At 58.2% G+C, this 27935-nt stretch overlaps 2 protein-coding genes across 2 annotated transcripts in view; one reads left to right on the top strand and one right to left on the bottom strand.

The window, feature by feature from the left end:
- The window catches only part of DUSP26 (dual specificity phosphatase 26), a 252439-nt gene that overhangs the window by 59221 nt on the left and 165283 nt on the right, over nucleotides 1-27935 (bottom strand). The window lies entirely within an intron of this gene.
- Nucleotides 857-27923, top strand: GFRA2 (GDNF family receptor alpha 2). Its single transcript, XM_066337098.1, has 9 exons — nucleotides 857-896; nucleotides 7445-7759; nucleotides 11246-11329; nucleotides 15482-15830; nucleotides 26272-26381; nucleotides 26476-26616; nucleotides 26697-26872; nucleotides 27567-27620; nucleotides 27741-27923. Exons 1-9 carry the CDS (start codon nucleotides 857-859, stop codon nucleotides 27867-27869), a joined length of 1398 nt encoding a protein of 465 aa, XP_066193195.1. The 3' UTR covers nucleotides 27870-27923.

Raw genomic sequence — 27935 nt, 5'->3', positions numbered from 1 at the left:
TTGTCACCCATCCAGGGATGCGGCACCTTGTCCCTGTGCCACCCTCAGGTGTCCCTGTGGCCCCCTCCCCGGGTGTCCCTGTGGCACCCCTGGGTGTCCCTGTGCCCCCCCAGTGTTCCTATGCCCCCCTCCCCCCGGTGTCCCTGTGCCTCCCCTGGGTGTCCCTATGTCCCCCCTCCTCTCCCGTGCCCCGGGCTGGAGCAGCGCTGGGGGCAGATTTTGGGGAGCTCGGGGGGGGTCTCGCCTCGGGCTCTGCGGCAGCGGCGGAGCCTCGCGGGCTCCGTGGAGGGGACAGGTGACAGGGGACAGGTGGGACAGGGGACAGGTGACAGGGGACAGGCAGGTGCATCCCGGCGCCAGGGGATGGAGGATGCCGGGGGTCCGCACGGAGCCCCCAGCCCCGGGCCGGGCGGACGGAGGAAGCGCGGCGCCGGCGGAGGGCGGGCGGGGGCAGGGCCGGGGAGGGGGCGGCGGCCCCGGCGGCTCTGCCCCTTCTCGGGGCTCGGCGGCCGCCCCTCGCCGCGCCCCCTCCCCGGCAGCCGGAGCTCGGCAGCAGCCGGCGGGAGCCCGGCGGAGCGCGGAGCGGAGCGGAGCCCGCCGGGGATGCGGGAGGCGGCGAGCGGCTGAGGCAGGACCCGGCTCCGCGCCGGGCGGAGCAACCTCCTCCCCCTCCCCTGGGATCTACCTGACCGCCTTGGGAATTACCGATTTTTAATTTGATTTTTTTAATTTTATTGCTTCCCCCCCTTCCTTTTTTTTTTTTTTTTTTTCCTCCCTGATTTTTTAACATAATTTTATATATATATATATATTTTTTATTTTTGCACACGTGGAGGAGCGCGTGGATTTTCCTACCATGATCTTGGCAAACGCCTTCTGCATCGTCCTCTTCGTAGGTGAGTGGCCCCAGCGGGGCTGCCGGGGGGGTGGTGGCGGTTGTCGCCTGGCCGAGGTGGCTCGTCCCCGCCCGCCCCAAGCCCGGGGCGAGGGGCTGAGGCAGCGGGCGAACCCCTCCGAGCTGCCACGGGCGCTGCGGCAGGAGCCGGGGGCACGGCGAGGGCTTTAACTTCATTTCCTATTCCCCGTCAACTTGAAACGGGGAGGGGGACACGGGGGACACGGGGGGGACACAGCCCCCACCACCCCCTCGGGCTGGAGCGGGCACCATCACCCCACAGCCGAGCCCTGCCCGTCTCCCATCGCTTCTCCCCTCGGAGAACCGGCGCGGATTTGCGTTTCGGGGGAGATTTTCCCCTTCTCCCACCCGTGTCCTCCATCCCGGCCGCTCCCCCTCCCGCGCCATTCCGGAGCTTGGGAACGCGGCGTGGAGCCTGGGCTGGGAAAGTTGAGCTCGTGGCTCGGGTGGGAATGGCCGGAGCTCGGAGCTTTGTGCCGGGAGAACGCTCCCGTTCCCCGGGCAGCCTCCCCTGGAAATGCCGCCGGGAAAAGGGCAGCGCCCCCAGCCCGAGCTGCGTTTGGGGTGAAAAGGAGAGGAAACGGGAAATCTTGGGGGGGTTTATTTTTGCCCTCCGCGGCTCGGGGCGTGTCGCGCTCCCGGTGCCGTTCCCGCATCCCGCGGGTCCCTGGGATGTGATCCCGGCTCGCTGCGGCGCCCGGAGAACTTCGCGGAGCCGGCCTGGGCACAGGGACAGGGACAAGGGACAGGGACGAGGGACAGGGACGAGGGACAGGCGGCCTCTGAGGGAGACTTGAAGGTTGGCACAGCCTGGTTCCGGAGGGACGCGGGGCTGGGGGGCCCCGGGGGTCCATCCTCGGCTCCCGCTGGAATGGGGGGCACGGGCTCTGCCCCGCTCCCAGCGCCCCCCGAGCCGGCCAGGGGCTGCCCAGGGGGCTGGGGGCCCCCAGGCCTTTGGGGAGGGGGGACAGAGGCCTGAGCGGGCGGGGGCTGAGCCCTGGGCTCGGGGAGCCCCTGTCCGGAGGGGTCGGGGGGTGCCGGGCCCGGGGGGCTCGGGCGGTGCCCCCAGACACACAGAAAGGGGGGCGGGGTGGTGACACCCCCGTGCCGGGGGGGGAAAGGCTCCTCCAGCCAGGCTGGGGCACAGCTGGACATCTGGACGTGTGTCCGGGCACGGCTGGAGAGATTTGGGGTGCAGGGACCCCTGGGGGGGACACGGGTGCCCCACCCCGGGCATCCAAACCAGGGCCCCAGCATCGAAGGAGGGACCTGTGTCCGTCCCCCCAATTCCTGGCTGTCCCCAAGGTTTTCTGTGTGTCCCCCTAATCCCTAGATGTCCCCCCAATCCCTGGGTGTCGCCAAGGTTTTCTGGATGTCCCCCTCAATTCCTGGGTGTCCCCCCAATTCCTGGCTGTCCCCTCAATTCCTGGCTGTCCCCCAGGTTTCCTGGGCACAGGGCGAGGCTGAGGAGCTGCACCCCGAGCAGAGACCCCCAGATTTAGGGATGAGGTGACCACGGTGAGGATCCTGGAGCAGGGATCAGCTCTTCCCATCCGGGATCATTCCCGGGAAAACCAGAAAATCCCTTTGGTCGTGGCTGGGGAGCTGCCGTGTTCCCGGCTGATCCTGGCCAGGAGAGACGTTTCCCCGTGAAGGCGCCGGGTGTGCAGAGGTCTCCGGCAGAAGCAGAGCGGGAGAAGGTGGCTCAGAGCTCGGGAAGAGGCTGCCGGAGCCGGGAGAAGCCGCGGGAGCGGCAGGAAAAGGGGCCATCGCCTTGTGCAGCCGCCTGCGAACCCTCTCCGTGCTCCGGCAGCCCGGAGCCTGGCCGGGATTAGCCGGGAATTCTCTGCAGATGTGCCGGGGATGGGAGTTCAGGGAGGGCGGCTCTGCCGGGAGGGGTTTTTGGGGATAGAAAATCCTCCTCCTCAGCTTCGCCCTCCATCCAAAGTCCCCGCCGGAGCCTCGGTGGGAATGCGGAGCCGGGCAATGGAAAAGCGCCGAGCCGGGGCCGGTCCCTGCGGGATTCGGGGGCACCACAAAGGGCTGTGCCCGCCCCTGCCGCTCCAGCGGGATGTGCCCGGCTCCAGATCTGCCGGAATTCCCCCGCTGGATGCCCCGGGATGCTCCAGGTGCTGCCAGGGGCTGGCAGGACCCTCCTCCCTGCAAAACCCTGCGAGAAAGGTGGGGGAAAAAAGGCAAAATCCAGGAGGATTGGGGCCATCTCTGGATTCACTGTGGGATTCCCAATCCCGCCCCCCGGGCCCGGGATGTGCTGCTGCGGGCACACGGGAGGTTCCAGGTGCTCCTTTGGCGGTGGATGTGTCCCTGGCCCTGCCCCTGGAGACAGGGATAAACCAGAGGAGGGGACTTTTGGGAAGAGGCTTCTGGAGAAGCGGGACTTGGAGCTGGGAACGTGCTTGGGGCAACCACGGCTGGAGCTGGAGCTGGGCCGGGAGAGGACGGAATGTGGGGGAGATCTGGAATGGCTCCTCAGGTCCAGAGGAGTTCTGGAATGGTTCTCCAGGTCCAGTGGAGCTCTGGGATGGTTCTCCAGGTGCAAAGGAGCTCTGGAATGGTTCTCCAGGTCCAGAGGAGCTTTGGGATGGTTCTCCGGGTCCAGAGGAGCTCTGGAATGGTTCTCCAGGTGCAAAGGAGCTCTGGAATGGTTCTCCAGGTCCAGAGGAGCTTTGGGATGGTTCTCCAGGTCCAGAGGAGCTCTGGAATGGTTCTCCAGGTGCAAAGGAGCTCTGGAATGGCTCTCCAGGTCCAGTGGAGCTTTGGGATGGTTCTCCAGGTCCAGAGGAGCTTTGGGATGGTTCTCCAGGTCCAGAGGAGCTTTGGGATGGTTCTCCAGGTCCAGAGGAACTTTGGGATGGTTCTCCAGGTCCAGTGCAGTTCTGGAATGGTTCTCCAGGTCCAGAGGAACTCTGGGATGGTTTTCCAAGCCCAGTGGAGTTTTGGAATGGCTCTCCATGTCCAGCAGAGCTGTGGGATGGCTCTCCATGCCCATGGAATTCCGGAATGGCTCTCCACGTCCCATGGAGCTGAGGGATGAATCTCCATGCCTGGTGGAGCTGTGGGATGGCTTTCCACACCCAGCAGAGCTCTGGAATGGTTCTGCTGTGTCCATGGAGCTCTGGAATAACTCATTACGTCCATGGAATTCTGGAATGGCTCTCCATGTCCATGGAATTCTGGAATGGCTCTACATGTCCATGGAGCTCTGGGATGTCTCCAAGCCCCGTGGAGCTCTGGAATGTCTCCATGCCTTGTGGAACTCTGGAATGGCTCTCCATGTCCATGGAACTCTGGAATGGCTCTCCATGTCCATGGAATTCTGGAATGGCTCTCCATGTCCATGGAACTCTGGAATGGCTCTCCATGTCCATGGAATTCTGGGATGGCTCTCCATGTCCATGGAATTCTGGGATGGCTCTCCATGCCCATGGAATTCTGGAATGTCTCCACCACCCCGGAGCACTTTCCCTCTGGCCACAGCTACGGCAGGATCAGGTTTTCCCAGCCGGATGCCTCAGGACGGGATTTCCCGGAGTGTGAAGGCGCAGAGTTCCAAAGGATCATCCCAAAGCCCCATCGGGGTGTTCCCGGCCCCGGGATCAGTGTCTGCGGGTCCCTGTTTCTCCTGCAGCGGGCCGGGAATGTCCCCCCATGGAGCCCACCCGCCTCCCGTGTGGAATACAATCCTGCCAGGCCCGGCCTTCCCGAGGGGAACCTGCTGCTCCAGACTGGATCTAACGGGGCTGTGGGCGCTCCTGGGGAATCTGCGGACATCTGGGAATTCAGCGGGGACATCGGCTGGGCGCCGGGATCCGTGGGATCCATGGGATCTGTGGGATCTGTTCCTCAGAGTGACCACAGCCAGCGGAGGTGTCCTCACCTGGGCACTGCCCACCCTGACCCCTGTCCCTCCTCAGAGACCCCCGCAGCCCAGGTGGGCGGAGATGTCCAGTGCCACCTGCTCCAGTGCCACCTGCTCCAGTGTCACCTGCCCCAATGCCACCTGCCCCAGTGCCACCTGCCCCAGTGCCACCTGCTCCAGTGCCACCTGCTCCAGGGCCAGGGACCCGCTCCAGTGCCACCTGCTCCAGTGCCACCTGCTCCAGTGTCACCTGCTCCAGTGCCACCTGCCCCAGTGCTACCCGCTCCAGGGCCAGGGACCCGCTCCAGTGCCACCTGCTCCAGTGTCACCCGCTCCAGTGTCACCCCTCCGGTGCCCCCACTCCCGTGGCGCGCAGCAGGAAGGGACGCGTGCCCAGGCGCGGGGGTCTCAGGGGACCAGCCCCGCCCGCTGGGGGCACACGGGTGGCCCCTGTCGCGTTCCTGTAGGTGTCACTGTCCCCCTGCCAGAGCCGGGCGGGGAAGGGGCTGCCCGAGGTGGGGCCAGGCGGGAGGGGACACGGGAACGCGGCTCCGGGGGGACTCACCGAGGGGTCACCCCTGGCCGCCACCCTCGGGGGGCACCAGGGCGGGCACAGAGCGGGGTCCCCTCCCTGTCACCCCCCGGGGCAGCGCAGGGTCCCCTCCCGGTCCGGCCACTCCCGGGGTTTGCTGCTCCAGAGCTTTCCCTGGAAGCCGGAGGGTGGAAGCAGCGGTGACAGCGGGTCCTGCCCACCCTGTCCCCGTCAGGGCGGTGCAGGGGGAGGGGACACCGGCGCTGCCTGTCCCCACTTCCCCTGAGACGGGACCAGCCGGGCTGGATTTAGCGGGAACCGGTTTCCGGGAGGAAAAGTGAATGTGGAAAAGATGGGAATGGTGGGAGAGCTCTGGGAATGCGGGAACAGGAGGGGACGGGAGGGGACGGGAGGGGACAGGGATGTCCCGGTGCCACCCGGGAGGGCAGAGCCTGCTCCGAGCCGCAGCTGCCCCGCGGCCAAGCCGGGGCCGAGCGCTCCAAAAGCCGTGAGTCAGATGCCCTAAAAAATTCCTGTGACGGGGCTGGAAAGGATGAGCAGGCAAATGGAGCCGGGAGAGCGGCGTGTGCAGGAACCGGGACGGGCTCCGTCCGGGGCCACGCGGGGTTATCCATCCGTGTGGGTGGGACAGGGAGCACCAGGGCCCGGCACCCCGCACTTCCCACCCCACAGCCGCCGGTTCCGGCTGCTGGAGCCTCCAGGAATTCCCCGGGAGTGTTCCCGGACGAGGCTCGGAGCAGCCTGCGGTGGGTGTCCCTGCCCACGGCACGGGGGGTTTGGGGTCTCTTCCCACCCAGACCGTTCCATGGCTGTAGGATCTCATTCCAGGCTGCTCCAAGGTGGCCTCGGGCACTTCCACGGATGAGGCAGCCACGGCTCCTCCGGGAATTCCAGCCCAGCCCCTCCCCGGCGGGAATTCCTTCCATTTATCCCACCTCAATTTCCCATCTCTCAATCTGACCTTTCAAATCTCTTCCAACCCAGACAATTCCCTGGCGTTCCTGGCCTCTTCCAGTTCAATCTCTAAAACCACTTCCAGCTCAGGCAATTCCAAGATTCCGTGGCACTCCCGGGCTCTTCCAGCTCGACCTTTAAAACGCCTTCCAAGCCCAACCACCCCGAGGTTCCGTGGCACTCCCAGGCTTTCAGCTCCATCTAGAAAACCACTTACAGCCCGGGCAATTCCGTGGCATTCCCGGCCTCTTTCGGTTCAATCTTTAAAAGCCTTTCCAACGCAGACAGTTCTGTGATTCCCAGACAATTCCATGACTCCCAGGCCGGGTGAACCAGGCGGGGCTGACCTCAGGTGCCTCACTGGGGTGGGGGCACCACCGGCCTTGGGAAAATTTCCTTTCCTGCTGTGGGAGGAAAGGGAGAAAAGCCCGTGGTGAATAAGCTCAGCCGGCTGCAGGCACAGGCACACCGCCCTCATCCTCAGCTCCGTCCTCAGGGACACCTTTCCCACGGAATTCCAGAATTCCCAACCCGGCTTGGGCTGGAGAGGGGCTTAAAAATCTCATCCCAAACCCCTGCTCTGGGCAGGGACTGCTGAGGGAGGGAGCTCTGAGGGTGCTCCAGGCGCTGGGGGTGCTCCCAGGGAAGGTGCTCCAGGGCCTGAGGGTGCTCCAGGAGCTGAGGGTGCTCCAGGAGGGGAGGGTGGTCCTGAAGGAGGGAGCTCCTGTGGGAAGATGTTCCAGGAGGAGAGGATGCTCTGAGGAACGGTGGTCCATGGACAGGAGGGAGCGCTGGGTGAGGGTGCTCCAAGACAGGGTGCTCCAGGAGCTGAGTGTGCTCTGAGAGAAGGTGCTCCAGCAGACAGCGTGGTCCTGCAGGAGGGTGCCCCTGTGGGAAGGTGCTCCAGGAGCGGAGGGTGCTCTGAAGGAGGGTGCTTCGGAGGGTGCTCTGAGGGGGGTTGTTCCAGGAGGTGAGGGTGCTCCTGTGGGAAGGTGCTCCTGCAGGAGGGTGCTCACCTTCCTCTGGCCCTCACCTGTGCCCTCCCCTCTCTCTCCCTCTCCTGTGCCCTCCTCTCTCCCTCTCCCTCTCTCTCCCCCTGACCTGTGCCCTCCTGTCCCCGGCTCGCCCTCCCGGTGCCCAGACGAGATCCTGCGCTCTGTGGCCGGGCCGCCGTCGCCCCCCGGGCCGGCCCCGCCGGGCTGGCGAGTGCCGGTGGACTGCGTGCGAGCCAACGAGCTGTGCGCGGGCGAGCCCAGCTGCAGCTCCCGGTACCGCACCCTGCGGCAGTGCCTGGCGGGCAGGGACAGGAACACCATGCTGGCCAACAAGGAGTGCCAGGCCGCCCTGGAGGTGCTGCAGGAGAGCCCCCTGTACGACTGCCGCTGCAAGAGGGGCATGAAAAAGGAGCTGCAGTGCCTTCAGATCTACTGGAGCATCCACCTGGGGCTGACCGAAGGTGAGGGGGAAACGCCGGCCGTGAGCCCTGGGGGCGGTGGGGGGGTGGGCAGGGGAGAGGGGACCCCAAATGGGTCAGTCTGGGGGTGGGGTCCTCAATGGAGCACCCTGGGGAGATGGGGATGGGAGAGGGATCCTCAAATGGATCCATCTGGGAATGGTGGGGAGGAGGAGAGGGAGAGGGATCCCAAATGGAGCACCCTGGGGGGATGGAAATGGGAGAGGGGTCCTCAGATGGATCAGCCTGGGGGTTCTGGGTATGGGGAGAGAGGTCCTCAATGGAGTGACCTGAGCAGATGGGAATGGGGAGAGGGATCCCAAATGGAGCACCCTGGGGAGATGGAGATGGGAGAGGGGACCCCAAATGGATCAGTCTGAGAGTGGGGTCCTCAATGGAGTCACCAGGGGAGATGGGGATGGATCCCCAATGGAGAGCCCTGGGGAGATGGGGATGGGGATCCCCAGTGGATCACCCTGGGGGTGATGGGGATGGGAGTCCTCAAACTGGTCAGCCTGGGCACGGTGGAGATGGGGCCCTGTTGGATCAGCCTGAGGATGATGGGGATGGGGAGAGGGATCCCCTAAAGGAGAGCCCTGGGAGATGGAAATGGGGGTCCTCAGCCTGGGAGTGGTGGGGGATGGGAACTGGGGTCCTCAAAGGAGAGCCCTGGGGGTTCTCTCCACCCCCAGGCGGAGATGAGAATCCTGTGCTGGTTTAGGGACAAATTTGGATGGAAACTTCCAAAGGGGTCCTGTTAGAGAGCAGATTCAATCCCTGCTGGTTCGGGAAAGTCACCGCAGGACAGATCCTGGGGGTGATCACCCCGGGGCTGATGGGGGTCCCTAAATGGATCATCTGGGGTCCGTGGGGACGGGCAGAGAGATTTGGGTGAGCTGGGGGAAATGGGCTGGGGGGTGGTGGAATGGCTGGGGCTGGTCAGGGAATTCAGATGAAAACTCCAGGGAATTCAGATGAGCACCTCAAGGAAATTTAAATCAACCCCCGCCCCCCCCAAAATTCAGATGAAAACCTCAGGAAATCCAGATTCAAACCCCAGGTGAGCAGCTCAGGTAGGGCAGATAAACACCCCAGGAAATTCGGGTGAAAATCCCAGGAAATTCAGATGAAACCCTCCAAAAATTCAGATGGGCACCTCAGACTCAGCACTGGGAACCCCCCAGATCCACCTCAGTTTGTGCCCAAATCACCCGGACCGGCAGAAGAGATCCCTGCCGTGGGAGGGGGGTTGGGATGAGGTTTTTCTGCGCCTTTCCAGCCCAAAGCCGGCTGGAATTCAGGAATTCTGTGGGAAACTTGTTCCCGAGGAGGGGAAAGCTGCACCTGAGGATGAAGGGATTGGACCTGAGGGTGGGAAAAAGCTGTTCCAGAGGATGTGGGGGAGCCGTGGCCGAGCCCAGGGCCCCCCTGGGTGAAATTCCCTTCCAATCTGGGTCAGCCGAGCCCCAAACCCGGCCCAGAGCAGGAATTACGCCTTAATTGTTTCTCCCCCTCATTAGCAGCAATCACTGCGCGGCTTCCCAGGGTTTTTTCGGGAATGAATGAGGGAACGAGGCTGGGAATTGGAGGTGGGAAGAGCAGCGATTAAGGAGAGGTGGATATTTCGTGGCCGTCCTTTAACGTGCAAAAACCAGGCGGCGGAAAAGCCGCTCGGAACCCCAAAACTGAGCCTTTTTAGGGGAAAATTTGGGGGTTCCATCCTCCCGTGCAGCTGCGGGGCTGCGGGATCCGAGCTCTCCGCGCTCCCTGGGAGGCTCCAGCCTCATTCCCGGCGGTTAATTGCGGCTCCGCGAGCTCCAGGCGGGGCCGGCGCCCTTTTAATGCTCCGTAATTTCCCCGGCAAGCGGCAGGAGTCAAGCGGGCGGTGAATTATTGATGGAGCGGGAGGTTCCCGGGGCTGCCCGGAGCAGCCGGAGCGAGCTGGGAAAGGCGGAGAAGGGACAGAGGGACAGGCCCGGAGCGGGTTTGGATCCTGATCCCCTTCCCGGCCATCAGCAGGAGTGGAGTTGTCCCCAAATCCCCCGGCCCTGAGAGCAGCGGTGACATCGCTGGGGACACGCAGGGATCGGGGACGTCCCAAAAGGATCATTTTCCGCCGAATTTCCCGGGAATGTCGCTGCGGAGCGGGGTTTGGATCCTGTTCCCATTCCTAGGGATGATCAGGAGTGGCGTTGTCCCCAAATCCCATGGCCCTGAGGACAGCGGTGACACATGGGGACAGCCCAGCCCCGTGTCCCAGCGGGTTTTTTCCCTGCAGAATTTCCCGGGAATGTCACAACCCCTCCTGCTTTGTTCCCACCTCGTTTTCCCCGAGGGGGTTTCCAAGCGATTCCCGAATTCAGCAGGAAAAACGTCGCAGCTTTGGGACAACGACAACCCCCGGGCTCCTTTTGGTGGAAAAACCTGGAATTCCCGGGATTGAATTAATTAATTCCCGGAATTCCCAGCAGTGGGGCGGGCAGGAGGGGGAGGCACAATCCCATTCCACCTGGAATTCTTTTGTGTCCTGGAGGCTTTGGGACCCTCCGGGATCCATCCAGGGATTTTGGGGAAGGAATTCCTGGAGCAGCAGGATGGATGTTCCAGAATTGGGGCTTTTAAAGTCCGGCCACCGATTAGTTATTTGTATATTGGTATTTTTATGGCCATTGGTGATTTTTTTTTTCCTTTGGCTGCCGGGGTTTGGGGAGAACTTTTCCTCTCTTCAGAGCTGCTGGTCCTGAAGTCGGATAGATTTTTTAAAAAATATTTGTTTGTTTTTCTGGACTTAAACTCAGTTTTTCTGGAGTTAAAGGTTTTTTTTTTTTTTTTTTTTTTTTTTTTTTTTTTTTTTTTTTTTTTTTTTTTTTTTTTTTTCCTGGTTTAACGAACAAAAAAATGTATCACATGGATTCACCCTGAAATCAAAGGTGGGAGAGGGCGGGATGATTTTTCTCCAGCCTGAGTCAGGATCCCTTTGGAAGGTGTGGATTGGGATAAACCCCTGGGATGCAGTTCGGGAGGGGCTCAGTGATGAGGGGCTGCATTCCCCCATGGAAATATTCCCATTTTTCCCAAGGAAAGGGATGGAAATCCATCCTACAATGGGGTTTTTTTGGGTTATTAGGGGTTTTTTTAGGTGCTTTGGGGGGATTTTGTACCAACAAGAGAACCCAGATTTGAGTGTGAACCCCAAAACTTCCCTCAGTGCCCACCCCACGGAATCCCGACTTTCCCAATCCCCCAACTCCCGGAATCCTCTGGAACTCGGCCTCTCCCAACCTGACCGGGCCCAGGACCTCCCAAAACCGCCCAAATTCCCCAAATCCCTTTAATTCCAGTGTCGGGAATCATTTTCCTTTCCCCTCCGTGGAGCCGGGGGGTGCCTGTGCCTGGAGCCGCCTGAGATTATTCACGGCCCGCTTTAATTTGCTTTTTTTTTCTTTTTTCCCCTCCCCTTTCCCCCCTCTGCCTTTCCTCCCACGGAAGGAGAGGAGTTTTATGAAGCCTCCCCGTACGAGCCGGTCACCTCTCGTCTCTCTGATATATTCAGACTCGCTTCAATTTTCTCAGGTAATAAAAGCGCCGTGTTTTATCTCCTGCCTGTGAACACAGAGCTGCTCCCAGCCAGGGGAATCCTCCTCCTCCTCCTCCCCGGGCCTTCCTCCTTTCCTCCTCCAGCCTCTCCTTCCCTCCTGTTCTCCCCAAATTTCGGGGTCCTGAGCGTCGCTTTGGGGCGTTTGATGCATTTTTTGGGAGTAGATTTTTTCTGTTCCACATCATCCCCCGGCTGGGATTTGGGATTTGACCGCACGATTGGAAATCGGTGTGTCTTGGCCGCGGCTGCCTGCGGTCTGGGGTTATATAAAATCGCTGGAAAACCTGAAAAATGCCCGGAATTCCCTTAATTGGTGTTGTGCCCAGCACTGGGGAGCACAGTCCTGGCTCCAGAGCAGGGCACAGCCCCGGGGGAACTCATTCCTGGTGGGATTCTTTGTGTGCCGGAGGATTTGGGACCCTCGGGACGGGGTGGGGCTGGGGGGACCCCGATTGCTGTCCCCTCCCCGGGGCGGCAGCCCCGAGCCCAGCCCTGGGAAACTGCTGGGAGAGACCCTTGGAGCGTCCCTGTGTCCCCTTTGAACATCCCTTTGTCCCCTTGGAATATTCCTGAGCCCTTTGGATTCCTTTTGGAGCAGCCCAGTGTCCCCTTTGGAGCATCCCTGTGTCCCTCAGAACATCCCAGTGTCCCTTGGAAGCATCCCAGTGTCCCTTTGGGGCATCCCAGTGTCCCTTGGAGCATCCCAGTGTTCCTTTGGAGCATCCCAGTGTCTCTTTGGAACATCCCAGTGTCCCTTTGAAGCATCCCAGTGTCCCCCAAAACATCCCAGTGTCCCTTTGGAGCATCCCAGTGTCCCTCAGAACATCCCAGTGTCCCTTAGAACATCCCAGTGTCCTCCCCCAGGAGCCCAAACTCCGCCACCATCCCGGGGAACTTTGGTTTTCCATCCATTTCCATGGGAACCTTCCCAAACCGGCGCTGCCTCGGCCTCTCCTCGCTCTTCCTCCCCCACACGCCCCAGGCTGCGGGATTTGGGGGTCCCCAGTGTCCCCACACCATGGGGACAACCCCAGTGTCACCTGGGGACACCTGGGCTGTGACCCTGCTGCTGTCACCTCTGCCACCCACCGGCATTCCAGCCCCGGAGTGAATTTCCCAGGTGACTTTTCCCCGGGAACTCAGCGCGGGTTTTTGGGATGACGCCGCCAACCCCCTCCCGTGTCCCGCTGCCTTTTTTTGGGATCACTTTGGCGTCAGGAAAACCTCGGAGCTGGCGGGAAGTCTGGAAAGCAGCGAGTCTGGAGCAGGGATTAGGCTGGGGTTTATCCCGGGAAAGCGGAGCGGGAGCAGCGGGAAAAGCTCGGCCGGGGATTTTTGGGAATGAGGGAAGGGGGGTCGGGTCCCTGGAGGAGGGGCTGTGACCCCCGAGGTGACCGCGCTGCTGCTGCCACCCCCTCCCTGTCCCCTCCGCGGGGACCCCCCGGGACAGCTCCTGGAGAAGGAGCCCTTAATTACCTGGAGGGATAATTAACTGGGAGCGGAGGGATGGCGGGGCCTCGCTGGGGGGCAGGGGCCGTGTAACCCCGGTGTAACCCCAGTGTAACCCCGGTGTAACCCAGGTGTAACCCCGGTGTAACCCCGGTGTAACCCGGGTGTAACCCCGGTGTAGCACTGGTGTAACCCAGTGTAACTCTGGTGTAACCCGGTGTAACCCCGGTGTAACCCCGATGTAACCCTGGAGTAACCTCGGTGTAACTTGGGTGTAACCCTGGTGTAACCCCGGTGTAAAAGGCGCGGAGCACCCGCGGGGCCAGCGCTGCCCCGTCCCCACGCAGCCGGGCAGGGAACCCGGGATGCTCATCCCGCCGGATCCCCAGGAAATCCCAGCCTGGAGCAGCACCGACAGGGACTCCAGAATTCCCAATTCCAGCCGGGAATCCTCCCTGCGGGCACCAACCCCCCACATCCCGCTCCTCCTGCCCTGTCCCCAGGGCGGTGGGGACAGGCAGAGGGGACAGCTGGTGGCCCCCGCCCGCCCGTGCCCGGCTCCTCGGGCCCCCCTTTCCATCTGTGCTCATGAAATTTTCATGCTCGTGCTTTATTAATGAGCTCCCCGCGAGCGCGGCGCTTCCAAAGCCGCGGCCCCATTAAAATGCAGCCGGGGCCCCGCAGGGCTCGGGCAGGGCTCGGGCAGGGCGCGGGCAGGGCAGCCGAGATGCTCCCGACCAGGAAACCCGGGCTGGAACTTCCCAAAATCCCGCCCTCGGGCCGGGAATCTGCTGGCCGCACCCCGCCCTGGGCTGATCTGGGCTGTAGGGGAAGCTCAGTGCAGCCCCCAAAAGCAGGGGAAAGTTTAGGATTTTATCTCTTGGTAAAAGGTTTAGGGCTTTTGTCTCTAGAGAGACCCAGGTGTGCCCCACCTCTTCAATGCTCCTTTTCCCACCGCTTCAGTCCCTTTTCCCCACCCAAATCCTTCTTTTCCCCACCCAAATCCTTCTTTTCCCCACCCAAATCCTTCTTTTCCCCACCCAAATCCTCCATTCCCCCACCTCTTCAATCCCCTTTTCCTCCCCTAAATCCTCTTTTTCCCACTCAAATCCTCTTTTTCCCCACCTTTTAAATCTCCTTTTCCCACCGCTTCAGTCCCTTTTTTCCACCGAAACCCTCCTTTTCCCCACCTCTTCCATCCCCCTTTCCCCCCAGTCTGTGTCTATCCTCTGGAAAACAAACAAAAAAAATAAATCCAAACCATTCATCCCTGTCCCACCCTGAATCCTTTGGGATCCCTGGATCCTTCAGGATCCCTGAATCCCTGGGATCCCCGGGTGTGGGGACAGGGGGACAATGGGACAAAAGACCTCCCCCAGCCCTGTCCCCCTCCAGGGATGGCTGGGGGAGTCAGGGGCTGAGGCTCACCCGGGATTTGCCATTCACTAATTAGCAGCACCCTCCAATTAGGCCGATTAGGAGCCTTCCCCTGGTGCCAGCAGAAGTTGGGAGCGAGGAGAATCCGTGGATTTGGCCGGGCTGTGGAGGGGAGGGAATGAGGGATGAGGTGGGTTCAGAAGCAGCACCTGGGCCACGGAGGGTCATCCATCATTCCGAGGGGGAAAAAAAAGGAAAATTCAGCTTTGGTTCCCAGGCTGGAGCTTGGATTCCCAGGGTGGATGCAGGGTGGGATTCCTGGGAATCATGCAGGGTAGGATTCCTGGGATGGGATTCCTGGGATGGATTCCCAGGATGGATGCAGGGTGGGATTCCTGGGATAGATTCCTGGGATGGATTCCCAGGATAGATTCTCAGGATGGATTCCCAGGATGGATTCCGGATTAATCCTCTTGTCCCTTTCATCCCTGCCTGGAGCTGTCCCAGTTTTGGGGAGCCCCAGGAGGGGCTGTAGGAGCCACAGTGGAGTTGGGTTAATTATTCTGAGTTTGGAGCTGAATAATTAATAATTAATAACCATTAATAACCATTCTTTGAAAAATTGACAAAAGGAAAGAAATATTGCAAATTCACAGCCTGGATCCTGCCCAGAGGGCCCCGGGTTGGGGCAGGTGTGTTGATCCTATGGATTGTGCCTGGAATGGGATGAGATCAGTCCAGGGGTGGGCTGAGGAGGTGACACCCATGGCAGAGGAGTGACACTGGTGCCTGTCACATCTTCCCCAAAAACCATTTCCCCATCCTGGGTTTGAGGACACCTCCCCAGCCTTGAGGACATCTCCCGGGGTCGAGGCCACTTCCCCCACCTCAACCCCATCTCCCCGCCTCCAAACCACCTCCCACCTCTCAGGGCACCTCCCCAGCTTTACCCCCCCCATCCCTCCCTGACCCTCATCCCTGGGTGCCCCCAGGCTTTCCCCATCCCTGTTTTGAGGACATTTCACCAGCTTTGATTTCCCCATCCCAGCTCAAGGTCATTTCCCTGTCCCTGGTTTGAGGGCATCTCCCGGGGTTTGAGGGCGTCTCCCCAGGTTTGAGGACATCTCCCCAGGTTTGAAGGCATCTCCTGAGGTTTGAGGACATGCCTCAGGGTCAGGGCCACTTCCCCCACCTCAGTCCTACCCCCCGGCCTCCAAACCACCTCCCGCCTTCGGGGGCACTTTACCCCCACCCTCCCTCCCCTCCTCCCTGACCCTCCTCCCGCCTTTCCCCGGGGGCAGGAATGGACCCGGCCACCACCTCCAAGAGCAACCACTGCCTGGACGCGGCCAAGGCCTGCAACCTCAACGACAACTGCAAGCGCCTGCGCTCGGGCTACATCTCCACCTGCAGCCGGGAGCTGTCGGCGGCCGAGCCCTGCAGCCGCCGCAAGTGCCACAAGGCCCTGCGCCAGTTCTTCGACCGCGTGCCCGGGGAGTTCACCTTCCGCCTGCTCTTCTGCTCCTGCAAGGACCCGGCGTGCGCCGAGCGCCGCCGCCAGACCATCGTCCCCTCCTGCTCCTACGAGGACAAGGACAAGCCCAACTGCCTGGACCTGCGCGGGGCGTGCCGGATGGATCACCTGTGCAGGTACAGGGCTGTGCTGGAGAGGGGTGGGTGGTGGGGTCACCAGCCTGGTGTCGGGGTCACCCACTGGCCATCAGTGTCACCACCCCTGCGTTGGTGTCACCATCCCTGTGTTGGTGTCACCACCCTGCTACTGGTGTCACCACCCTGCTACTGGTGTCACCGCCCTGCTACTGGTGTCACCACCCTGGTATTGGTGTCACCACCCCTGTGCTGGTGTCACCACCCCTGGTATTGGTGTCACCACCCCTGGTATTGGTGTCACCACCCCTGCGTTGGTGTCACCACCCTTGTGCTGGTGTCACCACCCCGGTGTTGGTGTCACCATCCCTGTGTTGGTGTCACCACCCTGCTACTGGTGTCACTACCTTGGTATTGGTGTCACCACCCCTGCGTTGGTGTCACCACTCTGGTATTGGTGTCACCACCCTGGTGTCACCACCCTTGTGCTGGTGTCACCACCCTTGTGCTGGTGTCACCACCCCGGTGTTGGTGTCACCACCCCGGTATTGGTGCCACCACCCCTGCATTGGTGTCACCACCCTGGTATTGGTGTCACCTGGGCACTCTGAGGGTTTCTCCGGGCACCCTCCCAGTATCAGTGTCACCCTCCCAGTATCAGTGTCACCCTCCAATATCAGTGTCACCCTCCTGTCATCGGTGCCACCCCCTGACATCAGTGTCACCGCCTAACATCAACGTCACCCCCCAGTCTCAGTGTCACCCTCCTGGCATTGGTGCCACGCCCTGATATTGGTGTCACCCTCAAATATTGGTGTCACTCTCCCCAGCATCCGTGTCACCCTCCCGGCTCCATTTTTCCCCACATTCCTCAGGAAGCGGCACCGTGACCACGCCCTGGGGAGACCCACGGGGCAGATCCCAGGAAAACCCGGGAGCTGCATCCCCAAAACCCCTCCCCAGCCGCCAAATTCCCGCTGTTTCCCCTCTGGAAGCGCAGGGCCACGAGCCGAGGCTCCTGTTCCTTATGAAACCCATTTGTCACAGGGCCACCACCCCTCCTGTCCCCCCCCCGGGAGCCGGAACCTCTTCCCGACAGCTCCTGCCGGGAGCGGGATCTCTTTCCCATCAAGGTGATGGAGTTTCCCCGGTGCTCGGCGGGGAAATAAATGTGAGCTCCGGGTCGTCCTCGGGCGGCGAGCGGAGATGTTTGAAATGTGGGAAAGTGGCTTTTTATCAAAAAGTAATCCGAGGAGGAGCCGGTGTCCATGAATAAAAGATACCCGGGAATGGCAGCTCCTCTCCATCAGCGCGCTCCGAGGGGGATGATGCCGATGGATCTGTGCTCGGAGAGGGATAACGGGGCTGGAGGAGCCGGGGGAGGGCTGCAGGAGCTTTAATTCCTGCATGGAATGAGATCCCCACATGAGGATGGGGAAATGGAAAATCGGGAAGAGGCGGCGGCTGCTGGGAGTGTTTGCTCCAAGGTGGGAATGTGGGGGTTTTGGGGAGAACTTGGATGGGGGCTCTTGCTCTGGGAAATGCCCAAATCTGGGATCCATTTGTGTTGGTTTGGCTGGAGAGTTTTGCTGTAACCTCGGAGGGTTGGGTTTTTTCCTTGAGATGGGGCATGGATGTGCTCCTTGGATCTGGGTTTTCAGGAGAAAATCCCGTCCCATCCTGTCCCATCCCATCCCATCCCATCCCATCCCATCCCATCCCATCCCATCCCATCCCGTCCCGTCCCGTCCCGTCCCATCCCATCCCATCCCATCCCATCCCATCCCATCCCATCCCATCCCATCCCATCCCATCCCATCCCATCCCATCCCATCCGCTCCCCTCTGGCATCTCCAGCTGGGAATGGTGCGACACGAAACCCCTCTGTGCTCTCTCCTCCTGGAGGACAAGGCAGGGCTGGGATTTCCCATTATCCATGAATTTATCCAGCCAAAACTCCTCCGTGTCCCCTGATCCCTTTGGGAAAGGTGAGGCAGGGCTGGGCTGTGCCATGGGATTTCCCATTATCCATGAGTTTATCCTGGCAAACCAGATAAAGTCCCCCGATCCCTTTGGACAAGGCTGGGCTGTGCCATGGGATTTCCCACTATTCATGGGTTTATCCACCCAAAATTCCTCCATGTCCCTTGATCCCTTTGGGCAAGGCAGTGCCATGGGATTTCCCATTATCCATGGGTTTATCTATCCAAAACAGATAAAATCCCCCTGATCCCAGAGGACAAGGCTGGGCTGTGCCATGGGATTTCCCATTATCCATTAATTTATCTATCCAAAATGGATAAAAACCCCTGATCCCTTTGGATAAGGCAGTGCCATGAGATTGATTTCCCATTTTCCATGGGTTTATCCAGCCAAAACAGATAAAACACCCTGATCCCTTTGGACCAGGCAGTGCCATGGGATTTCTCATTTTCCATGAGTTCCTCGATCCGACATCCCAGCCCGATGCTCATCCCGATTCGACAGGGGCCTGGCCAGGCCACCAGAGCTGGAGCAGAGCCAGAGGTGACAGGAGATGAGATAATTCTCCTGCCAGACTAATTAACCTGCCAGGGTAATTAATTAACCCTCTTGGCTCAAAGCCTGACGAGGGAAAACCCTGTCTGCTGGGATAGGATTTTCCAGAGGGATTTTTCCCTTGTGGAGGTGGATCCAGAGGCTGCGGCTCCTGTCGGACAAGACTTCCAGCCCTAAAAAGGGTGGGAGGAGAGGGAAAAGGAATATTCCAGAGGTTGTCCTGGCTCTCTGAGCTGTTTTCCAGCTGGGGTTGGACTCCATCCCTGTCCCCTCGGTCACAAAGGTCACCAGGAAGCCGCCAGCTGCTCCATCCTGCCGGGAATGGCTCTGGATGTGGAATGTTCTGGAGGCTTTAACCACCGGGGAGGACATTCCCAAAGGCACGGAGGGTCCAGGATGTCCCTCCTTGTGTCCCCTCTCAAGGACTCCGATCCCGGCGAGGGGCCAGGACCTTTGGAGTGCAGGATCTGGCTTCTCCTGGGCTCAAATCCCAGATTTTTTACTCCACAAAAATTCATTCCAACGGCCTTGACCCAGCTGCAAATCCCATGGGAGCTGCCCCAGGGCTCCGGGGGCAATCGAGCCGTGACTTGTGCAGCTCAGGAAGCTTTTCCCAGCTCAGGAACTTTTTCCCAGTTTTTCCCTGTTTTTCCCAGCTTTTCCCAGCTCGGGAAGCCTTTTTTCCCAGGTCCTCCCCAACTTTTCCCCAGCTTTTCTCATCTTTTTCGCAGCTCTTCCCCAGCTTTCCCCCAGCTTTTCCCATCCTTTCCCGGCTTTTTTTCCCATCCTTTCCCATCCTTCTCCATCCTTCTCCATTATTTCCCATCCTTTCCCACTCTTTCCCACTCTTTCCCACTCTTTCCCACTCTTTCCCACTCTTTCCCACTCTTTCCCACTCTTTCCCACTCTTTCCCACTCTTTCCCACTCTTTCCCACTCTTTCCCACTCTTTCCCATCCTTCTCCATCCTTCTCCATCCTTCTCCATCCTTCTCCATCCTTCTCCATCCTTCTCCATCCTTCTCCATCCTTCTCCATTCTTTCCCAGCTTTTTCCCATCCCTTCCCCATCCTTCCCCATCCTTTCCCCATCCCTCCCCCACCCTCTCCCACCCTTTCCCATCCTTTCCCGGCTTTTTTCCCCACCCTTTCCCACCCTTCCCCATCCTTTCCCGGCTGGCAGGAGTTTTGCAGCTGATTCCAAGGGACAGGTTTTAGCTCCCGGAGCACAAAAACCTTTGGCGAAGCAGAAAACCCTCAGCGCAGGGCGAGGGAAGGCCAGGGGAGAAAAGAGCTGATTTCAGCAGCTGCAGCTCGCGCTGCATTTTTCATCTTGCATCAGCAAGTCGGGAACACAAATAATCTGCTCTTACACGCTCCAGTGGTGCCCGAGAAATTCCCAACCTCCACTGGCTGTGGCTCCTCGGCATCCAGAGTGGGGATCTTGAGCCGTTCCCCTGGAGTTTTAGGCTTTTATTTTACTATTTTATTTTATTTTATTTTATTTTATTTTATTTTATTTTATTTTATTTTGTTTTGTTTTATTTTATTTTATTTTATTTTTTCCAGCCATTTTTTATCCATCCAAAGTGGGGATCTTGGGTCATTTCCCTGGATTTTTATCAGTTTTTGGTGTGTTTAAATCCACAGAAGGTCAGGGATATTCCCCTTTATATGGGATATTTGTGTGTCAAGGCTTTTGTCCAGGGTTGGAACATCCAAAGTGGGGATGTTGGGTCCTTTCCCGAATTTTTATCTCAGGTTTTGGTGTGTTTAAATCCACAGAAGGTCAGGGATGTTCCCTGTACAGGATCTTTGTGCCAAGAGGATTTTGTCCAGGGTTGGAACATCCAAAGTGGGGATGTTCAGACATTTCCTTGATTTTTATCCCAGTTTCTGGTGTGTTTAAATCCACGGAGGGTCAGGGATGTTCCCCCTCACGAGATCTTTGTGCCAAGAGGATTTTGGCTGGAGTTGGAGGAGGTGTTGGGTGATTTCCCTAATTTTTAATCCCAGTTTTTAGTGTGTTTAAATCCACGGAGGGTCAGGGATGTTCCCCTTTATGGGATCTTTGTGCCAAGAGGATTTTGGCTGGAGTTGGAGGAGATGTTGGGTCATTTCCCTGGATTTTTACCCCAGTTTTTCGTGTGTTTAAATCCAGAGGGGTCAGGGATGTTCCCCTTTATGGGATCTTTGTGCCAAGAGGATTTCGGCCGGGGCTCTCCCGGATCCTTGGCTCAGGAAGGTGGGAATGGGCTCCAGGCTGGCCGGGAATTGCCGGAACACCAAAGCCGAGAACAGAACTCGTTTTTTTGAGCGGCACAAGCTCTGCTCACAAACTGACACAACAAACTGACACAAACCCCAGCCGGGATGGATTTTCCCTTGAGGAACAGCAGCTCAACTTTCTCCTCACCCCCACAACCAGAGCAGCCAGTCTGCCGGGAGGGAGGAGCAGGGAAAATCGCTCCTGGCTTTGATGGGAGCTGGGAGAGCTCGGCTTTGGAGGGGACAGGGCGTGGAGGAGCCTCCAACCCCGGGTTGGGATTGGGGGATCTGTGAAAATCCCCAAATCTGGTGGATTTGGGAAGTGGACGGGCAGCACTGGGGGGTCCCTCACAGGAGGAGGTGGTTGGAGAAGAAGGAGCAGGGAAAAATCGCTCCTGGGTTTGATGGGAGCTGGGAGAGCTCAGCCTTGGAGGGGACAGAGTGTGGAGGAGCTGCCCTGCTGCTCCCAGCGGGATGGGAGCCGGTTTGGGATTGGGAAATGGTGAAAATCCCCAAATCTGCTGGATTTGGGAAATGGAGGGGCAGGGCCGGGGGATCCTCCACTTGAGGAAGTGGCTGGGGTAGAAGAAGGATCAGGAAAAGAAGAATGGGCAAGGAAAAAATTCTGGATTTGACGGGAGCTGGGAGAGCTCGGCTTTGGAGGGGACAGGGCGAGGAGGAGCCTGGTTTAGGATCGGGAAAACTGTAAAAAACGCCAAATCTGGTGGATTTGGGAAGTGGAGAGGCAGCACTGAGGGGTCCTTTGTGTGGCTAGGGTAGAAGAAGCAGCAGGGAAAGAAGAAGGAGCAGAGGGAAATCGCTCCTGGATTTGACGGGAGCTGGGAGAGCTCGGCTTTGGAGGGGACAGGGCGTGGAGGAGCCTGGTTTAGGATTGGGCAAACAGTTAAAAACCCCAAATCTGGTGGATTTGGGAAACGGACTGGCAGCGCTGTGGGGTCCCGCACATGAGAAGGCGGCTGGGGAAGAAGAAGGAGCAGAGAAAAATTTCTCCTGGATTTGACGGGAGCTGCGAGAGCTCGGCTTTGGAGGGGACAGAACCTCCAGACCCAGTTTGGGATGGGGAAATCCGTGACGATCCCCAAATCCGCTGGATCCGCTGGGGATCCGCTGGGGATCCGCTGGGGATCCGCTGGCTCCGGGCAGCGCAGAGGAAGCACCGGGGGATCCCCGGCAGGAGGAGGCGGCGGGGCAGGGCTCGGCTCCTGGCGGGCTCTTCACCAGGAGCATCAGTCAATTCTCGCTGAATAATTCACTCGAGAGGCTTCCCGAGTATTGACTCAGAGCGACAGCGAGTCTGTCTTGAGCCGGCCTTTGCCTGTGTAAACACAATCTCCTGGTGGGCTCCGTGAGCGGCCCGATGGGGCAGAACGGGCCGCGATTAAAATCAGACCGGGACCGCGATTAAAATCAGACCGGGTCCGCGATTAAAATCAGACCGGGACCGCGATTAAAATCAAACCGGGCCCGAGCTCCGCCCGCCCCTTCCCGGGGAGCCGCAGGGCTCCGGGAGAGCCAAAAAATCCCCCCAAAAAATCGCTTTTGGGGCGTCGGCCTGAGCGCTGCCTCAAAATGTGGTGGCGTGGAACGCGCGTGGAGACGGGAATTGTTAATTAGTGACTCTAGGAATGCGCGTGGGGAAGGGAAATGTTAATTAGCGACTCCTGAAATTAATTAGGGCCCGGGCTGTGCCAGGTCCTGCCCTGGCCGTTGTCCCTCTGCCGGCTTTGCTCTGCGCTGGGTTGTGGTGGGTTTGACCTTCTCCCGCTGTGCCCATGGCCTGAGCCAGCAGAGGACATTCCAGAGGTTGGGAGGGTCCTCCAGGGTCAGAGCCCAGCCGCTGATCCTCACCTTGTCCCCAGAGCTCCGAGTGTCACCTCCAGGGCGTCCTTGGACACCTCCTGACATTCCCTGGACACCTCCAAGTTCTCTGAACTTCTTCAGGAGTTCCCTGGGCACCTCGAGGGGTTCTCTGGAGACCTCCAGGGATTTTTTGGACACGTCCAGGGATTCCTTGGATGCCTCCAGGCCATCCTTGGGCACCTCCAGGGATTTTTTGTCCAGTTCTCTGGACACCTCGAGGAGTTCTCTGGAGACCTCCAGGAGTTCCTTGAACACCTCCAGGAATTTTTTTGACACCTCCAGGTTCTCTGGATGTCTCCAGGAGTTCCCTGGACACCTCGAGGGGTTCCCTGGATGCCTCCAGGGATTCCTTGGACACCTCCAAGTTCCCTGGACATCTTCAGGGGTTCCCCAGGCAGCTCAAGGAGTTCTCTGGAGACCTACAGGGAGTTTTTGGACACCCCCAGGGGTTCCATGGACACCTTCAGGAGTTCCTTGGATACTTCCAGGAATTTTTTTTGACACCTCCAGGTTCTCTGGACATCTCCAGGAGTTCCTTGGGTACCTCTAGGGATTCTTTGGACACCTCCAGGAATTTTTTGGACACCTCCAGGTTCCCTGGGCACTTCCAGGGGTTCCTTGGACACCTCCAGGGATGTCAACTCCACCTCCCCCTGCGCAGCCCCTTCCAAAGCCTTACCCCTTTTTTTTCCCCACGAGGAAATTCCTCCTGGAATTTCAGCCGAGCCTCAGAACGGTGACAAAATTTCCCTTTTCTTCTCCCTCCACGCTCCCGCAGCCGAGCCCGGAGCAGGTGACTCCTGTCCCCAGACAACTCCTGGATAAAACAAATCCACCCATTGATCTTTTTTGCTTTTTCCCTCTCCTGCGAACCCTTTGCTCGATTTGGCAGCGGGTCATCCACAAAACCCGAGTTTTATTCCAGCTTCTCTTTTTCCTTCAGCAGCTCCCGCTCCCTGGGACTCTTTGAATTTACCTGCCAGCCTTTGAGGGGAATTTTTTTAAATTTTTTTTTTTTTTTTTGAATCTCAGCATCTTCCAGCTTCAAAAGAATCCCTCTCCAGCAGGACGGGAACGCTGGGAGGGCGATGCCCAGCGGGAATTTTATGTCTGGCCGAGTTTTTTCCATGTTGTCGCAGCTTCCTGAACATCCCCAGCTCGGCAGGAGCGGATTTTTTTTCCAGCTTTTTTTTTTTTTTTTTTTTTTTTTTTTTTTTTTTTTAATTCCTTGCAAATCGCCCGAATTCCAGCTCAGGAGGAATCCGCGGCGTCTTTTCCATGAAATATTCAGGATGTTGTAGGATTGGAAGAGCAGCGCTGAATTCTCACCGGCGGCTGGATGGGGGATGGGAGTAATTAACACTTAATTAAAGGCTTAAAAAAGCACCAAACACCCCCCCCCCCCCCCAAAAAAAAAAAAAAAAACCAACCCCACCCCAAAAGCTCCGTGTTTGGTGGATTTTAATGTCAGATCCGTTGGGGGTTTGGTGGTGCTGAATTCCTGCGGGAAAACCGGGAACGGGAGAGGAGCTGGAGGCTGGTGGTTCCCTTAGGGAGGATTGAAGGGCCCGAAATTTGGGATGTGAGCGCTGGGGGTGGGAGGACGGGAGTAAAAATCCCCTAAATTTGGGATTTATGCACCTGGGATAAACGTACAGATCCAAAAAATCCCCTAAATTTGGGATTTATGCACCTGGGATAAACGTACAGATCCCAAATATCCCCTAAATTTGGGATTTATGCACCTAGGATATATTTACAGGTACCAAATGTCCCCTAAATTTGGGATATCTGCACCAGGTGTATGCATAGGGATGCACAAAGTCCCTTAAATTTGGGATTTATGTGCTTGGGATAAACGTACAGGTGCACAGAACCCCTTAAATTTGGGATTTTTCCACTAGGAATTAAAACCCCCCTAAATTCAGGATATTGAAGTCCAGGTGCCCTGCAGGGATCTTTGAGAAGTGCCTGGATTTAGGAGCAGGGCCGGTTAAACTTCAGGATCCTGCAGCATTTCCTGGGATTTTTCCTCCAGGAATCCAAGTTTGGAAGGCCCTGGTTTGGGATCCAGCCCTTGGAGCGGGGTCGGCTGGGAGATCTGAGTGGAAATCCAGAATTAATTGTTTCAATCCCTTTTCCACTCCTTTGGGGGGAGTTGTTTTTTTTTTTTTAACTTTTTTTTAGGGGAGGAATAACTCTTAGGAAAATCTTCCCCCATCCCTCAGCCAGAGCCAGCCCAGCTCTTCCCAACTTTTCCAGGCCATCCCCACCTGCCTCCTCCGGCCGCCAGCAGCAATTTGGCACCGATCCCCTCCTCGTTCCTGCCAAAACTGACTCGGCTCCTTCTCCTTTCCCCATTTTTCATTTCTTCCGAGCCTTTATGAGCCAAAAAAAATCCGAGGCCGAGCTGCTTTTATTCCTGGCGGCGAATCCCATCCAGCAAAATCCAAGGGGAAAAGAGTTGGGATATTCCTGAAGGATTTCCCAGCTGCATCCTCAGGGATGATGGAAGGGAAGAACATTTTTCCTGGGAGTGGAATAACTCGGGGCTGGGATTGGAGGTCCCGGGGAGCGGCGGTGACAAATTTTCCTGGCGCTGAAGTGGCCACCAGGAAATTCCTGCTGGGAACTGACGTTTTATTCCTCTCCGCTGTGGCCAGGCTGGGGAAAGGAGGAGGTTTTTTGGTTTCTGCCGTTCCCACCCCTGGAGATGAGGTTTGGCTGCAGGAGGGTGGAATATCCCCCCTCAAAAAAAAACCAAAAAAAACCCCCAAAAAACCAACAAAAGACAAACCAACCAACCAAACAAAAAAACCCACCCCAAAACTCCCCAAAAACCAAATTAACCCTCTCCCCAAAAGAACTCCAAAAATAAACAAAAAACCACCCCCAAACCCCAAACAAACAAACAAAAAAACCACCCAAAACCCCAAACAAAAAAAACCCCACCCCCCCAAAAACCCAAATTAATGTCTCCCCCCCACCAAAAAAACCCCCCAAAACCCCCAAAACAAACAACTCCCCAAAACCCCAAAGAAAAAGACAAACAAACCACCCCTCCCCCACAAAAAACCAAACCAAACCAAACCAAACCAAAACAAAACAAAAAAAAAACCAAAACAAAAAAAACCACCAACCCAAAAACTCCCCAAGAACAAAACAAAAAATATCCTGGAAAATCTTTTTGGGGCTTTGTGCAAGGAAAATTCCCCTTCCAGGAGAGGAAGATCTGCCCCAGGAATGGGAGCAGGATGGGAGCTCCCAGAACCTCCCATCTCACTCCCATAAAACCCCCCCAAAACTCCCACAAATGGAGTTTTCCATGGGCTGAGTCAAAAGGAAGGAAAATAAAAATGGAAACGACACTCTCGGGACGGGGGAATTTTATTTCCTGGAAGAAGGAGAGGGAGGAAGTTTCCTCCTCGCCTCGTGTGCCACAGCAGAGCTGCAGAATCCTGGTTTTCCCTGGAATTTCTGCTTCATCCTGAGCTCCTTCCCCATCCCGGAGCAGCCCCTCAAACCCAACCCAATCCCATCCCTGCCCGAGGAAATTCCAGGGATTTGCTGCTGTTTGTTGGGATCTGAGGTGTGGATGAGCCATTCCCAGGATCCCATCTCCTCTTGGGATAACCCAGCTGAAACCCCTGAATTTCCCTGGAATTTCACAGCCCTTGTGAGGAAGTCGGGAACTTTTACGTGGCACTTTCATTCCATTTAAAAATTCCTGCTGGCTGCCGGATGGGATTGGAGCGGCGCTGAAATTCTGGGTTTTTTTCCCACTTTTCCTCCTGTCCAGATCGCGGCTGGCCGATTTCCACACCAACTGCCAGGCCACCTTCCAGTCCATGACCAGCTGTCCCGGGGACAACTTCCAGGCGTGCCTGGGCTCCTACGTGGGGCTCATCGGTGAGTGCCGGGAGCGGGGTTGGGAATGGCTTTTCCCGCTGGGATTTCATCCCTGTTCCTTCCTCCTCCTCCTCTTCCTCCTCCTCCTGGCCAGGCTTTGACATCACCCCCAACTACGTGGACGCCAGCACCACCAGCATCACCATCTCGCCCTGGTGCTCCTGCAAAGGCAGCGGGAACATGGAGGAGGAGTGCGAGAAATTCCTGCGGGATTTCACGGAAAATCCTTGTCTCCGTAAGGCGCTGCACCGCCCCGCCCCTTTCCCCCTCGTTTTTATCATCCCCATCCCTTCCTAAAGCCTCTCCCGCTCCCAGGAAACGCCATCCAAGCTTTTGGGAATGGGACCGACGTCAACCTGGCTCCCAAAAATCCCAATCCAGCCGTGACGGTGGTGCCCAAGACGGAGAAGATCCCGGCGCTGCCGGACGACGTCAACGACAGCAACACGGCCTACGACGGCAGCGTCATCAGCACCTGCACCTCCCCACAGGTGTGGCCGCAAACTGGGAGCACTGGTGGGGCTGCGGGACATCCCATGGGATGGGGGAGAACGTCCTGATTGGGTTCATCCCGGGGCTGGGAAGATCTAGGCGCTGGTTGGGGTCTGGAATGGGGAGGGAATCCTGCCCGGCTTCCCCCTTGCCTGCCAAGGTCATCCCGGAGCATGGCTTCTCCTCGTTTGGGAGCTGGAATTCCGTGGGGATTTGGGGAAATCTGGAAAGATCCCTTGAGGTTAACTTCTCCTTGTAGAGAGCTGGAATTCCATGGGGTTTTTATGGGAAATCCGTGTGGTCTTGGCAAGTGCTGGGCTTGGACGTCCATGTTTTGCTCTGTGGGTGGAAAAGGAATGAGAGGGAAACGGGATGATTGGAATGGCTGAGGGTGTTCCAGGAATTCAGGGGAATGGGATTGGGAATAGCTGGGGATGTTCAGGGAAATGGGATTGGGAATGGCTGGGGGTGATCCAGGATTCCAGGCAGGATTCCCAGCAGGATCACAGAGGGAGTGGGGCAGGATCCACTGAAGGCCCTGAGCTGCCTGTGGAGATGGGATGAACCTTTCCCAAATCTCCTAGAGCTCCATCACCCCCTCTGAGCCAGTTCCCACAGGGAAACTGGGTACCCCAAACCTCCCAGCTCCAGGGGCACATCCCTGCCCTCACCATTCCCGATTTCTCCCGCCAGGAACAAGGCCTGAAACCCAACAAATCCAAGGAGCAGAGCCTGTGCTACTCCGAGGTACTTGGGGGGAATCCCAGGGCTGGGAATTCTTTCCCGAACATCTTGGGAATGACATTCCCCAGGGGGATTTTCCAACTTTGGGACATTTTCCCCCTAAAAATTCCCATCTCCCATCAGGCCCAGCTGACCACGGATGTGATGCCGGAGCAGAAGACTTTCACGGATCCCAAGGCGGGAAGCAGCCGGCCCCAGGAGCTGCGGGCGCTGCTCCTCGTTCCCATCCTGATCCCGGCGCTGGGGCTGTAGGGAGGGGCGGGAAGGAGCCGGTGGGACACTCGGATCAGGGCCACCAGTGCCACCAGTGCCACCAGT

The sequence above is a fragment of the Sylvia atricapilla genome, chromosome 28 (genome assembly GCF_009819655.1).
Source record: "Sylvia atricapilla isolate bSylAtr1 chromosome 28, bSylAtr1.pri, whole genome shotgun sequence".
Lineage (NCBI taxonomy): Eukaryota > Metazoa > Chordata > Aves > Passeriformes > Sylviidae > Sylvia > Sylvia atricapilla.
This window is presented reverse-complemented; position numbering and strand designations above follow the sequence as displayed.